Source organism: Typopeltis vanoorti, chromosome 22 (genome assembly GCF_054136105.1).
Source record: "Typopeltis vanoorti isolate ZY-2024b chromosome 22, IOZ_Tvanoo_1.0, whole genome shotgun sequence".
NCBI classification, from domain to species: domain Eukaryota; kingdom Metazoa; phylum Arthropoda; class Arachnida; order Uropygi; family Thelyphonidae; genus Typopeltis; species Typopeltis vanoorti.
The window spans coordinates 56,570,786-56,587,088 of NC_143570.1; the positions used below are offsets into that span (position 1 = coordinate 56,570,786).

Sequence of the window (16,303 nt, forward strand, 5' to 3'; positions counted from 1 at the left end):
GCAACTCGTTGCAAAGGTGGAGCAAGCTAACATCACTCCTATTTCAGTATCTCCCATAATGCAAAACACATCTCCTTGCAGATATGTATAATGTTATGCATTAAGGGAAGAGCCACTACCCAGACTAGTTTTGACCTTTATTGAGGTCTCTTCAGTGGGAGCCAGGCCCAAGTGGAGATACCAGGCAGAAGCATTAACAAGGTCATCTCTACCTATAGGAGTTGCCAAACGGTGTGCCACCTTTTTATTAAATTACTCTGGATTTAGAGAAAGATGTTGGAAGTTTATTTTTCACTTGGTTAGACTACAGTAAATTTAGTTTAATCCTTTATCCAAGTGTGAGCAAACAAAGTTTGTGCCTGAAAGTATCTTCAGGACTGGGGTAAGGTCGTACAACACCAGGCAACTCATTGCAAAGGTGGAGTAAGTTAACTTTGTTTGCTCACACTTGGATAAAGGATTAAACTAAAGTTACTATAGTCTAACCAAGTGAAAAATAAACTTCCAACATCTTTCTCTAAATCCAGAGTAATTTAATAAAAAGGTGGCACACCGTTTGGCAACTCCTATAGGTAGAGATGACCTTGCTAATGCTTCTGCCTGGTATCTCCACTTGGGCCTGGCTCCCACTGAAGAGACCTCAATAAAGGTCGAAACTAGTCTCTTTAGTAGCCCTTCCCTTAATGCATAACATTATACATATCCACAAGGAGATGTGTTTTGCATTATGGGAGATACTGAAATAGGAGTGATGTTAGCTTGCTCCGTCTTTGCAACGAGTTGCCTGGTGCTGTACTATCACCAGGTGCAAACTTTGTTTGCTCATACTTGGATAAAGGATTAAACTAAATTTACTATAGTCTAACCAAGTGAAAAATAAACTTCCAACATCTTTCTCTAAATCCAGAGTAATTTAATAAAAAGGTGGCACACCGTTTGGTAACTCCTATAGGTAGAGATGACCTTGTTAATGCTTCTGCCTGGTATCTCCACTTGGGCCTGGCTCCCACTGAAGAGACCTCAATAAAGGTTGAAACTAGTCTGGATAGTGGCTCTTCCCTTAATGCATAACATTATACATATCCGCAAGGAGATGTGTTTTGCATTATGGGAGATACTGAGAAAGGAGTGATGTTAGCTTGCTCCACCTTTGCAACGAGTTGCCTGGCGTTGTACTACCTTACCCCAGTCCTGAAGATACTTTCAGGTGCAAACTTTGTTTGCTCACACTTGGATAAAGGATTAAACTAAATTTACTATAATTTAGTAAGTATTTTGTAATTTGATAGGCTGAGATTGGAAATAGTACTGACTACTAGCCAGCAAGAGTTATTTCAATTCATAAAACCTGGCCATTGTAAACCTTATAAGTGGAGAATTATACAGCAGTTACTCATATTAGTGTTACAAATAAGACAATGGACAAATTAATTAGGAATATCATATCCTATATATCCTTGGCAGGGATTGTTTATTAAGCAGGTACCATGATTTTTTTAAGCAAAGACAGGGTTGTGATGCATCTGACTACTTTTTATGATGCAGGCATGAAATAGGCATGCAAAGAAATAAACCAAAGTTATATGATTTTCTTGGATTCTGGCATAGACCTTGAGAGTGTTCCAAGTCTTTTGTGATAATGTGCAAAAGAGATATACATCACCACCTAGTGAGATGCATAGGAAATCAGATTACAGACAGAGGAAACCAGCAGTAGTGTTTAGAGGGTTATTCAAATATCCCAGGTGTTAGGAGTTGGTTACCTGGGGTTCAATTAGGTCTCCTATTATGATATTCTTAAATGATTAGGTAAAATTTCATGCTTTGCCAATGATGTGAAGCTGGGTATTCAAAGCAGTGAATTCTTTTGATAATCTAAGTTCTTCACATGATAATCTTCAAAGATTGGACAAGATAAGTAAGGTTAAAAATTTATGTACAAATGTGCCAATCTGATAAGAAAATAATATTAATTAATTAGCAGGATGCAAGCTGAATGGATGGGCTTTAGAAAAAAAAAAGTTATGAATACAATGATTTGGTATTCTGAATAACAGAAAATTTAAGTGGAGGAATCATACTGGTACACACTAGTAAAGCTCAGCAGATTTTAAGTTCAATTAACAGAAGTTTCATGTGTAGAAAAAAGTTATGATACCATTATACGTTTCTAGTCAGGCTAGTCTCAAGTGTGATTCTACAAAGGATAGGTGATGATAGAACATGAAGTTATCCCTAGAAGGTGCCTAAGGATGTCAACCAATTGAATGAGAAGTATATTGTTTGTATGAAATTAGTTGCCAGGGTGAGCTGTGAATGTACTAATAATGAATAAGTTCAGGATAAGGTATGTTACTGTATACAATGGAAGAACTTCCCACAAGTCTAGCAACTGCGAATCTACAACTAATACTGAATTTGTCGTTCCTATTATGAGAGCATGTTAACACAGTTTTACATGACTATAACCATTACAACAGGAATTTATATTTTTATAATATTAATTTTCCATATCCTATGAGTATGGTTACTTCCTATACTCTTCTACAAAATGCAATATAGCAGAAGACTGTTGCATCTATACACATCTTTAGCACCCATAAAAGAACACATAAAGAGATCCACAAACCACACTTGGTGACACCTCCCTACTTAGAGGACAATGGTTGCTTTTTCACTGATGTCCTCTAAATAATATATCATTTGTGACAATTCTTATAGATTCGGATATTGTTTTACATGGCATGAAAAATTATGTTTTTTGAATGATTATCTCTCCACACAAAAGATTAAAAATATAGCAAATGAACAGGCTAAGGATTAGATAAATTGGGGAATCCTACATTAGAGACCAAATATGGCATTTTTTCAAGCCACTTCACCATGTGGAAGATTGAGCAATTAAAAATGGGAGATGTAGTTTTACATGACATAACAACTGCCAATTATCATTTTTTTTTAAATAATCCCATCCCACAAAAGATTAAAAACACAGTAAATCAGCCATGAATTATTTAATCCTTAGCCCATTTATGGGCTAAGATTAAGGTAATTCAGGAATCCTGCATTAGATACCAAACATGACATGGTACATTTTCAAATCACTTCAGGTTTCCAACAGTCAAGTGGGTGGCAATAATCAGCTACTACCTAAATTACAAATCATGTACTGTACTTCATCAATAATCACTGAATGATAACATTTGGTAATATTTCCTTAATAATAGATATGAAACAGCTAATATTTAAAAATAATGTCAAAAGCTAAGACGATTAAGCATTTCTACAAACCTTATCTTTCAAAAAAGATGTTTCAGTGGCAATCTCACATGATGCTTCTGGTTCCGTTGGACTTGTTGGTGAACGTGTGCTCTAGCAAAAGAAAATTATGATTACATTAGTATGCTTTCACAGACAGACACCAGGAATAAAGATACAAAATTGATTTTAATAAGGAAATTAAATTCTAATACTGGAAAAACAGTGAAGCCTTATTACATATAACAGTCCACTTGAAGATAATGATTTATTTTAATATTATTATTATTCGTGACACCTCCAAGGAGTCCGAAGACTCATCGCGGGAGGACACCCACTATACAACCGTCTCAACCACTTTATACTGAAAGAAGAATGAGAGGCAACATTAAGAATTAGCTAAAGAACAAGATTAGCTACGCATAATGCTTATGTTAATTTTCTCTTTTCTGTAAGATAAAGTCATAATTGTAACTATAACCATATTACTAACTATAAAGTTAAAGCAATTCAAACATTAAGCAAATAAAAGCCTATAGCCTAAGCTATGGGTCTGAATACCAGTGTGACAAGTATGTTTGCTCATGTCAAGGTAGTAGAATGATTTTTCATCACCCAGTGCATGATGAACTTGCTTACTGAAGACAAGGTTTCCAAATTACTTAACTCTTACTCCATCCACAGCATGAAATGTGCTATATATTTACTTTCATAGGTATGTCATATATAAACATCAAAAAATTGCCAAACTAAAGACCGAAACATTCTTTAGAACTTATTTTTCTGAAACTGAAGTTTCATGTTGCTTCTATTGTCAGTACAAAGTTAGCAGAGCTTATTATGTAAAGGAGATGCCCCCATATCTCTGAACAGAGGCTAAGTTAAAAGACTAATATAAATTTCAATTAATACTGAAGTGTAATTTTAAGACATACTTGGTAGTATATTTTTGGAAGGCAAAAATGACAAAATATTTAAAGTCAAACTTGACAGATTTGAGAACATGTGGTAAGAGAATAATAGTTTTGATAAAGATGCATAAAGTGAGGCAAGTGAACAAGGAAAATGATGAATCAAATGGACTATAAATTTTGAAAATTAAAATTTTTTACATTTTTAGTTTTCAGAAATTCCTGGTTTAGTTTAATCAAGAATTAAAGAACAAAAAGGAGTAAAAACTAGTAAAATATATACAGGACCAGCAGCATGATGGTAGTGCTGATCATTTTGCGAGAATCATCACCAGATGATACACAGTGCAAAACTGACCTATTCAGTTTTGCAGTGTGCATTATCTTTTCAGCTTAATCAAGTCTAGCCCCAAATATTTTGTCATCCTTGCCTTCCAAAAAATATACAACAGATGGTAAGGAGACTTTTCACACACGCACACACACAAAATGCATCCAGTTATCAGCCCTTGAAAATACCCCTCACACATAAACTGCTCATATCATAGCAGAGTAAGTGAAAGCAGGATTATGCCATCACCTACTCTGCTGCTTGCAAAGCCTACTGATGCATTATAGCAGGTTCAGTCCTGTGTACTACTTAATGACTGGCCTGCAAAAATGCTTCATCCATGAATGAAGGAGGTTCTGAATCATCATCATCATTATTATTACTATGGGCGACTCCAATGAGTCCTTAGATTCATCGAGGGAGGCCCTAAACATCATGTCCACACAACTATTCGACATTCTCACAGTATCTATCATACCTTGCCTTGAACTCATTCACTGTCATAGCACCCATAACAGACTCTGGCAGCTTATTCCACTCATTTACCACTCTAAAAGTAAAGAACCCAGCTCTAACACCTTTACTAACCACACTCTTGCCCAGCTTCCATAGATGTCCCCTTGACCTCCCACCACCAGTCCTGATCTCAAAAATATCCTCTGAATTAATCCTATAGAAACCCTTCAGCAATTTGAATGTCTCGATTATATCACCCCTTTTCCATCTATCAACTAATTTCTGCAAACCATAAATCTTCAACCTGTTCTCATAAGGTTCATTCCATAGACTTGCTATCATTTTGGTCACTCGCCTCTGGATCCTCTCAACCTCCTCCCCATCAAGAAGAAACCTAGGTGACTAAATCTGGGCACAGTAGTCGAGATGAGGTCTTATCAAGGCTCGGTACAGAGGAACAATAACTTGCTTATCTCTGCTCGTCAAAGTATTCTTCAGCAACCAAGTGATTTGATGAGCTGATTTAGCCACTTTTGCAATGTGCCCCCCCTAAACTATTCTCTCTGTCCTTCCCAAACCACCAACACTCCCAAGTCTCATCAATCTCCTGGAGTACAGTTCCATCAATGTGGTATACTGCTGCTAATCTTTTCACCCCAAAATGCATAACCTTACACTTTGCCACATTAAACTGACATCCATTCTCCTTAGCCCAGACCTCCAATCTATCCTCCAAATCATCCTGCAAGATTTTGACATCTGCATTCACTATTGCCCTACCCAACTTCACATCATCAGCAAACAAATGAACCATTCCTGTTAGATCCTTTCCTATATCATTAATAAACAAATTAAACAGCAGTGGTCCAAGAACAGAACCCTGCGGCACACCACTAGTCACAGGCCGTCTTTTGGACTCTATTCCTGAATAAACTACTCTCTAATATTTCTCCATCAACCACCCTCCTATTCATCTCACCAACCCTTTATCCATTCCCATATGTTGGACAAAGCCTTAGCCAGGTCCAGCAGTATCACTGAAAACCCATTACCCTTATCCAGTTCAGCCGTCACTGTGTTATAAAACTTGAGCAAGTTACTGAGGCATGATCTACCCTTCACAAAGCCATGCTGTCCCCCATACAGTATCTCATTTTCATCAATCCATTCCTGTATTTTTCCCTTGACTACTTTCTCTAAGACCTTGACAACGACTCCTGATATGTTGATCGGTCAATAATTTGCAACAATAGTCTTGGATCCTCCTTTATGCAGTGGAACTATTTTCCCTTCTTTCCACACCTTCGGGACTAAACCAAACCCGAGACTCAAATTAAACAACATGGTCAAGGGCACTGATAATTCTTTAGCCGCTTCACGCAAACCAGTGCCAGTATACCATCCCATCCCACAGATGTATTCACATTAAGGTTCTGTAATAGACTATTCTCCTCCACTTCATTCACCACAATTCCCGTATAAACTAATGGTTCCTTCATTCCTTCAATGTCACCACCTGGATGATATACTCTTGCAAAGTGCTCACTCAGTAATTCCACTATATCGACTGATTCAGTGACCTCCTTGCCATCGGCATTCCTTAAAATCATTCTGCCGTGTATAGTTTTTCTTTTACTTGCAGCATATTAAAAGAACTGTTTGGGATTCTCTTTAGCTTGCATAGCTAGTTTCCTTTCATAATCCGCTTTTGCTTTTCTTACCACACTCGTTACCCTTCTGGCCTGCGCTTTATATCGTTTGTGTGCCTGCAGGTCATCTCTCTCTTTAAATTCCCTGCACAGTTGTTTCTTTTTTTTTGCAGCTCAAGCTTAATGGTGTTATTCATCCATTTAACCCTTACTTGTTTTACTATTCGGACCCTAGGTATACAATCAGCCATAACCTCCTACAAATGCTCCTTGACCATTTCCCATGCTCCATTGACATCCAGCCCTTGCAGTTTTACATGCCATGGCACTGAACCAAGCAATCTCCTAAGCTTGTTATACTTGCCAGCACGGTAATTCCACATATACCCTATCTTAATCGAAAATTCTACACCTTTAGCCACCTCCCAAGTCAAGACCCTATGATCACTCACCAATTGGTGGCAACATAGTCATATTCATTACAGTCAAATTCTCAGATGCTATTACCAGGTCAAGCTCTCTCAAACCCCTAGTATTTTCCATTACATGCTGTCTCAGATAGTTATCCCTTAGTAACTGAATAAAATCCAGTTCCTTCCTCACATGTGTCCTCTCCTCCTTCCAGTCAATGTTACCACAGTTGAAATCCCCCATAATAATTACCCTCCTTCCATCAATTTGTTTATGCATACTATCTCCACCATCTATTCCATCACCCTGTCTATAGCAGCACCCAACTGTATATTTTATTCTGCCAGTGTCAATCTCACACCAAATAGCCTCAAATGAGCTCTTTTCACTATCCTGCAATATAACTTCTATTCTCTTTGGCTGCAGTTCATTAGCTATCATCAATAACACTCCTCCCCCCATTTTATTCTCTCTGTCCCTCCTAAATACACTATAACCTACATATTCTATCCCACTAACTATATCATCTTCCGTCAGCCATGTTTCACTAATGCCAATAACCTGTGGCCAGGAAGAGCCAACCAAGGCCAAAAATTCTTCCTTCTTGTTCCTAATACTCCTGGCATTAGTATACATGAAATGCAGAGGTCCCCTTGTCCCACCCCTATCTTGATGCATTATTCCAACTATTCCATTCTGATTTCTTGTCCTTAGTACTGGCTCAGGTACATTATATACATTCTTACACTCAACTGTCTCACTGATGTCCGCATATCCACTCCCTCCCTCCCCCCTCCTTGATAGTTCTAGCTTCCCTGGTTCTGCACATCCATTTTCACTTCATTCAGCAACACTTTTTCCAGTCTCCGCATACCAAATCCATTCAAATGCAGGCCATCCTTCTTGTACAAATCCTTTTGCCCATCAAACTCATTCCATATGTCCACAAATTTCACACCACACCGTCTATATAACCTGCGCATAAAGTCATTTGCGATTATGGCCCTCCTCCTAAACTCCTCTCTGTCATGACACAGTTTGTTTAGCATGTCCTTAAAGGGCATTACTGAGATCTTGCTCTTGTTTCTTAAGAGTTGCAACCCCTCTGGGGAGAACTCTTACTCTAGAAACCAAATATGGAACCAGTCATTTCAAGTCTCCAATAGATGTTTCACCAGACAATAAAAATCTATCATTTAGTAGGACAAGTTAGCACTTCCTCCAACTAGGAAGTCATTCCTTTACATTAGGAATACTGACAGACTTTCCAGAACATGTGTAGTGAAAACTGGCCTTACAATGTGAAGGCAAGTTGAGAATTAGGAGACACTTCATTTTAGGAGAAAGGAAGTAATGGAACCTTTATATTAGTCTCTTGTGAGATGAATATTAAATTATGACTCAACTGAATTTACTTTAAACCATTACCATCTCTCCTTTAACCAAAATTTCTTCCATTCCAAGATAGAAGAAAGCCAGGCTTGTTCTGGACAGTCTGAATGTTAATTAATCAGCTCAACATCATCAGTAAAGAAAAGACTGCTTATATGGGTTTGTCCTGCTGAATCTTAATCTTCAAGAATGTTCTATACCTTTCCTGCAAGTCTGAATACATAGTCAGCAGTGTTAATAAAAAGATATAGTGCAAAACAATCTTCCTGAAAAACTTCAGTGGAAACAGAAAAGCTCTCAGTCATCTCTCCTTTAACCAAATTGAGGAACTCTATAACAGAGTTCCTCAATTTGGTTTAGAGGCACTCCGTTAAAGATTTTTAGTGTGGTAGGAAGTGTGATTTTCTGAGTTGTTTAGATTTCCTTTTGTGACTATTGAAATTATTAAGTCCTCTTTCCATTGTAATGGAATGTTGCTAGAGCTGTATTATAGATATTCAGTAGTTGTTTCCAAAGCTTTTTTCCCACATGTATAACGGTATCTGCTGTTTTAAATCATCCACTCCAGGTGCTTTCTTCTTCTTTTAGATTTCTAGTGCAGTTTCAAATTCTTGTGCTGTAAAATAGCTACATATAATGGGAAGTTGTTTTTGAATTATTATTTTTTTCAAAGTGCATGTGGTCCAGGTCACTGATGAATTATTCAACAGTGTTTTGGAGCAGTTCTTCCATACTAAGAGTTCTTCATTGTTGTCTTTGGATATCTGCAGATAAGAATATAGACAGGGCTTGAAAAAGTTTGTGCTAGCTCACCAATCAGGCAACTATATCACCAGTCAGGTGTCAATTTGAGTCACCTAATGTATCAGAGTTGAACATTCAATTGCCTTGTCAATTTAAGAGCTTCGTTAATGCTAGGACTAAATTTTACTCTATTTAACTACCAATGTTCCAACAAAATATGCCAACTACTTATTATATTTGCATATTTATATTTGCACTCTGAGACATGAAAAAAAAAAAAAAAGTTTTATCAGTGACATGACCATGTATTATTACATATTTATTAATGACACACAATCATTTTCACAACACTTATAAGAAGTTTCAACGTATGTGTAACATACTTTACAGTGCAAAAATTTGAAACTGCACTAAAAAAATGTAATTTTTCAGTCGGTAAGCAATGGTACAGAATACCAGTACCAGAGTAACAGTGTCAGGTGACATACCTGGTGCAGCACATTTAGAAATGTGTAACATTCAGTAATTTTTTTTTTTATATATTATTCAAATAATCTTAGTTATTTAATTAAATTTGCATTTTTCACTAAGTTTATTAAGTTATTTGCTATATAAATCTTTATATCTATTTCTAGAATTTTAAATTACTTTCATGTTTATATATTAGTGCTTTCACACTGTGTCACCCATTAGTTGAGCCTCATGCAGGCCTGTGTTTTTAGTGCTATAGTAAAGCTTCAGTTTTGTTTGGTTTACAACTATGCATTATGGTGTCTGTTGCAGAAGGATGTTTCTACTATACAGAGTTATTTTGATTCCAGCTGTTTCTGATGACACTAAATACTCTAATTACTCTGTTTTTCATTAAATGCATACATTGACTGTGTCTACTATGCTTTTAATGCTAGAATAAAACTTTAAAAACTTTACTTTGTTTTTTTTTTGTATCTGTGCAGCAAGGCATCTGTGTGTGTATTGGGGAGAGGGGGAGGGTATTTTTATTCCAGTATATATCTGATATGGCAAAAAAAAAGCATGTGAAAACTTCTCATGTCTTGCCCTAAGGTCAAGTACAGCACATGATGATTTGTCATTACCCATCACAAACATTAAAATCATTCACTAGTTTTATCTGATTTTTGCAGATGCAGAATCTAAGAAGTAATATATATGCATTTTTGAAAATTATGGAGACAACTACCGTGTTTGAATAAAAACTTTAGTTTAATATAACTAAAATCTACATTCGACGTTTCGACCTTTATGTCAAGGTCATCTTCTGGAGCATACAACTATACACAGGAAACAAGCTATACTACAATCAAACTGGTTTGTTAAAGACACTGACCAACTGCTACAACAATTGTTGGCCTGACCTCTGGTGAGAAAAAAAAAATATATATATATATAATAAAATAAAATAAAATAAAAAAATAAATAAATAAATAAAAATAAAAAATATATATATATAAAATAAAATAAAAAATAAAAAATTATACATCAATGCTAGAGTCCTATTATTAGTGTTGTCTACTATATACATATATTAATATCATTCCAGTCAGTTGATATGGAAAATTTTCTAATACTAGCTAAGGATTGGCTAGAGTCCTGACTTATGCTGGATCTTTCATATTAGGTAGGCTGAATGTGTGCCATCCAGATCCTTGGAATTTTCATGCCATATTTCCATATTTCAGTCTATCTAATATGAAAGATCCAGCATAAGTCAGGACTCTAGCCAATCCTTAGCTAGTATTAGAAACCATTCCATACCAACTGACTGGAATGATGTTAATATATGTATATATAGTTCGCCCACCATTTCTAGATCCCTTCTTGGCTTGGTGCCAAGAATAGTCGATTCATGCTGAAGGGGAGAAAGAAATGAAAGATGTACGAATTGGTCGCCAACATGCAAAATCACGTGCTTTCTTGTCTGTCGCTGTACTAGTATTTGCTTGATTTTTGTTGTTCTCTTTTTGCATTATTTTTTTATTATTAATTTGTATGATGGATCCAGTACAGTCAACAAGTTCTATTGTTACACGTTTCAGTAGCTCTTGCAAAAGAATATTGAATAATGTGCTGACATTCTGCGAAAAAGAATCGTCAGAAGGCCGTCTTCTTGTTCCCCTTTCTCAAGTCATAAAACGTGCAAGTGCGGGCGTATCGGGGTCGACTGTTAAAAGAATTCGTAGGGAATCAAAAGGTGAAGGTAAGCCAAAATTTAAATCTCCTAAAAAAACCACCAGAGAAACAAAAACCATGGAAACCGTAGCTTTGAATGATTTTGATGTAGATTTTATAAGAAGAGCTATTCACGAATTTTACGTGGTTGAGAAAAGAGTGCCAACTGTTCTGAAATTGATTCCTGTGCTTAAAGAAAAAATTAATTTCCTTGGAAAAGAGAAACTTTAAGGAAAATACTTCATGAAATCGGATTTTGTTTTAAAAAGTCCCAGAATAAAAGGAAACTTATCATGGAGCGAAGTGACATTGTTTTATGCAGAACGCAGTATTTGCACGTATTATCACTCTACGTACATTTTTCCAACTGTTATACAAGCAAAATAGTTACACTTTAAAAACAGCAATGTTCGTAAAAGAAAAGCTAAATTTTACGACCTGCAATAATAAACAAACTCAGTTTGTTTATTATTACATCCCAGAAGACAGACGGATTACCCTATTATCGGAATGGATTCTCCTTTTTCTGACATGCGCAGAAGTGTCGAGGGACCTCAAATCGGTGGACGAACTATAGCAGACAACACTAATAATAGGGCTCTAGTGTTGATGTATAATTTTTTATTTTTTATTTTACATTTTTTATTTTTTTTATTTATTTATTTTTTATTTTATTTTATATTATTATTATTATTATTATTCAGGCCTCCAAGGAGTCAAAAGACTCATCGAGGGAGGTCCTTCCTAAGACATAAAGTCTGTCAAGACTCACTGAGGGGAGGTCCCCCCCCTGAGAAACACAAAGTCTATCATACCACTCTTTAAACTCACTGACTGTTCTCGCTCCCACCACTCCATCAGGCAATGCATTCCACGGCTCAACCACCCTCCACACAAAGAAACCACTCCTTACCCTCTTGCTCACAGTTTCCTTTCGTAACTTCCAGGGATGGCCTCTTGTCATCACTCCTTCCCGCTGATCAACCAAGCGAAAGAACTCCCCAGTGTCAACCCTGTAACCACCTCTCAACAGTTTAAAAGTCTCAATCATATCACCTCTCCTTCTTCTATCCACCAAACTCTGCAGTCCACATTCTCTCAGCCGATCCTCATAACTATCCTTGTACAGTCCTGAAACCATCTTTGTCATCCGTCTTTGTATCCTTTCCACAGTTAATTTATCCCCTTCAAATGCTGGGGACCAAATCTGAGAACAATAGTCCAAGTGTGGTCTGAGCAGAGACTTATACAACGGAATATATATATTTTTTTTCTCACCAGAGGTCAGGCCAACAATTGTTGTAGCAGTTGGTCAGTGTCTTTAACAAACCAGTTTGATTGTAGTATAGCTTGTTTCCTGTGTATAGTTGTATGCTCCAGAAGATGACCTTGACATAAAGGTCGAAACGTCGAATGTAGATTTTAGTTATATTAAACTACAGTTTTTATTCAAACATGGTAGTTGTCTCCATAATTTTCAAAAATGCATTCGAATCACCGTGTAAGCCTAAAAGAAAGGAAGTAATATATATGTTTTCTTGAACCACAGAGTAAAAAATAAGGAAGAATTACCAGTTTCCTTTCCTCTTCCATAGTTAAAAATTAAAAGCAAGTAAAAAATTAACTACAGAGGCTGCGTCAAAGACTGTTTTTGTTCCTAATGGTATCCACGTCCAACCAACAGCAAGGAATGACTGACATAAATGACTGGACTGGACTGATAAAAAAAAAGGAAAAAAAATGACTTCTGTGAGAAGATATAAGCAGCTAAATTGTCAAAAGATGGGACGTGAATGTGCATTACATAAATGAATTGGAACCTTTACAGTGATAAAGAAGATGAGCATGAAGGTTTCTAAGGAATAGGCAAACAACTACGTTACGTACTTTAGCAAAGCAAACAGCACCAGCTGTTTGCTTTGTCTTTAGGAAAGCAAATTTTCAATCATAAGGAAACAGAACGGAAACAAAACTACTTGTTGAAGCTAAGAAAGAACCCTTTGAAAATGTTTAAAAAGTTTATCTCATGAAAAATTAATAGCAGAAAGCATTTTTCACACTGCATATAAGGTAACCAAAGAAAATCAGTCCTTTCATCATTTTAAATCAGAGACTGACCTACAAGAATTAAATGGGATTGACATAGGTCATATCCTTCATTCAACTAATACTTGTATCAACATCCTGAATCACATTAGTTATGAAATGAGGGAAAAAAAACTGGCAAATAAATTCATTATGTCAAACAGTAAAATTTCACTGTAGAATCAACCAAGTCGAGTAACAAATCCACTTTAATTGTGTACATTCAAATTTGAATATTGGACAATGAAATGAGCACAGTCCTAAATATGTTTTTGGAGCAATACTTTCCAGTTCAATCAAGTCCAAAAACAAATATATATAAATATATTAATAATAATAATATATTTGTTTTTGGGCTTGATTGAACTGGAAAGTACTGCTGCAAAAGGGATATTGGATTCTCTGCTCAATTGTCTTCAGTTGTACAGCATGACAGAAAACTATTAAAATCTCATTTAGTTTGTACCACATGTGAAGGTGCAGCTGTTATGATAGGTTATAAAAGTGGAGTTACTGAACTAATGAAAGAAAAATTCAACTCATTATCTGTGTGGCATTGCACTAATCACTGATTAAAACTATTAGTTATTGATATGTGGTGGAAAGGAGAACACAGCTTGAGAAACACTGATGCTCCAAGAGGATGTGAATGCATGTGCAGACAAAAAAGGAAGGGGATGTAGGGAAAAACAGCTGGATTTGAAGAAAGCTCTTGGATGAGTAGGGAGAAAAAGAAATGGCTTGAGGAAAATATGGAGAAGTCACATCTAATAAGTAGTATCAGTCAAACCTGTTACAGATCCAGGAATAAGCTGTTATTTTGTATATGAATGCTAGAAGTATCAGAAACTAGAGAAATGAAATGTTTGCATCAATGCAACCATTGATTTACTTCATTCACCCAAAAATTGTTGAAATAAGTGAGATGTGGTTGGATGAGGATGACATCCTGACAGGAACAGAGATGGAAGGATATAATGCATTTTGTGAAGATAAAAAAGGGTAAAAAGGGAGGTACAGTGCTACTAATGACAGAAAAAGAGTTATTTCCATACAAGGCAGACATGCATGGTGGAAATAGTGGTAATGGTTTTGAGGCAGTATGATGTGAAATAAAAACTAATATAATGAAATACTTCGTTGGATGTTGCTATAGGCCTGGTAATGTGAAAGGTAGTGACCAGGAAATGTATAAGAAAATTAGCCAAGCAAATGGGAAAAGATTGATTTTAATTACAGCAATATATATTGGGATCATGAGATAGAAACCGGAAGTAAAGAAAATGAGTTTCTTGAGTTCTTGAGGGATAGCTATCTTAGACAATATGTAACAGAGGGCACACAAGGATTGAGGGTCTTCGATTTGATCATTTCATCAGAGAATGTTATTATAAATAAGGTGTCGAATCTACTTCCAGTTGGTGAGAGTGACCATGAAGTGATTACCTGGATTGTTGGCAACCATATGAGGACTTCCATGAGGAAAGGGTATATGTGGAACTATAAGGCTGGTAATTATGAGAAGCTCAGGAGACAGCTAGCAGTTGTAGTATGGAATGAAGAGTTGGGTGGAAAGGAGATCAATGCTGCTTAGGTGATATTCAAGAACTATCTAGTAGAAGCAATGTCTAAATGTATTCCAACAGTCAGAAGGTTAAATAACATAGGAATGAAATGCATGAATGAAGAGATTAAGCATGCAATACAAAGAAAAAAGGCATTATTGAGGCAGCATAAGATAAGTGGTAATAATCACTTCCATAAGGAATACAAAGAACAGGCAACGAGGATGACTCGGTGGGTAAGAACAAAACTTCAGTATGAACAGCAGTTAGCTAACGAAGCCAAAACAAATGCTAGGGAGTTCTTTCAATATGTAGCCAGCAAAAAATAAGAATAATTATGGTAGCACAGCACTGATTGGAAAAAATGGTATAATGACAACTGCTGCAGAGAATATAGTTGAAATATTTAACGAGCAGTTCATAAAGGTTTTTCATCCTTGTGAATGTGACAACACAGAGCTTGAGAGCAGTAGATGATGATGAAGCGGTACAATTTTACCTTCCTTCCACTCCTTTGGAACTTGACCCAATGTAAGACTCATATTAAACAAATATGCCAAGAGGACCTGAAAACAAAATCACAACAAGCGACACCAAACTGGACAGAATTGTTCGGACTCTCCTGGGACAGACATAAGTGGAAAGAGTTTATTCGGCCTCATCGTCATTCACATAGATGATGGAAGAGAGAAGAAGAAGATGATGATGATGATAAAGAGGAGAAACTGACTGTGAGTGAGGAAGGGATATATGGGGAATTAAGCAAACCTGATATTAATAAGACTGTGGAACTTGATGCTATATCATCACGTATTTTGAAAGAATGTGCCAGGGAGTTCACATCTGCCTTGGCATATTTGTTTAATATGAGTCTTACATTGGGTCAAGTTCCAAAGGAGTGGAAGGAAGGAAGGTAAGTTCTTACTGCTTCATGAAGGAGGTGACAGAATTCAAGCACCAAATTATAGGCCAATCTGTGTGTGCGTCAGTTGTTCTGGTTAATGTGTTGGAGAGAGGCTGATGAGAACCAGATCCAAAACTGGGTTGACAACAGTGGTATTATCTTTAATGGACAGCATGGAATTGTTACAGGGAGGTCATGTTTTAGTAATCTACTTACTTATTATGATAAGGTGATGGCTTCATTGGACAAAGGAGATGGATATACAGTAGTATACTTAGATTTTGCAAATGCTTTTGATAGATTACTGCATAATAAGTTGATAATCAAACTAGAGCACATGGGGTTGGATATTAGAATAGTGCATTGGATCAGAGATTGGCCATCTGATAGGTATTAGCAAGTTGTGT

The 16,303-nt window shown here is 36.3% G+C and overlaps 1 protein-coding gene across 1 annotated transcript in view; it reads right to left on the bottom strand.

The window, feature by feature from the left end:
* Vps50 (vacuolar protein sorting 50) overlaps positions 1-16,303 on the bottom strand; it is a 664,618-nt gene that overhangs the window by 632,259 nt on the left and 16,056 nt on the right. The window contains exon 2 of the mRNA XM_090411754.1: positions 3,292-3,372. Within this exon, the coding sequence (XP_090267880.1) occupies positions 3,292-3,372 (81 nt within the window). The remainder of the gene's footprint in view (positions 1-3,291; positions 3,373-16,303) is intronic.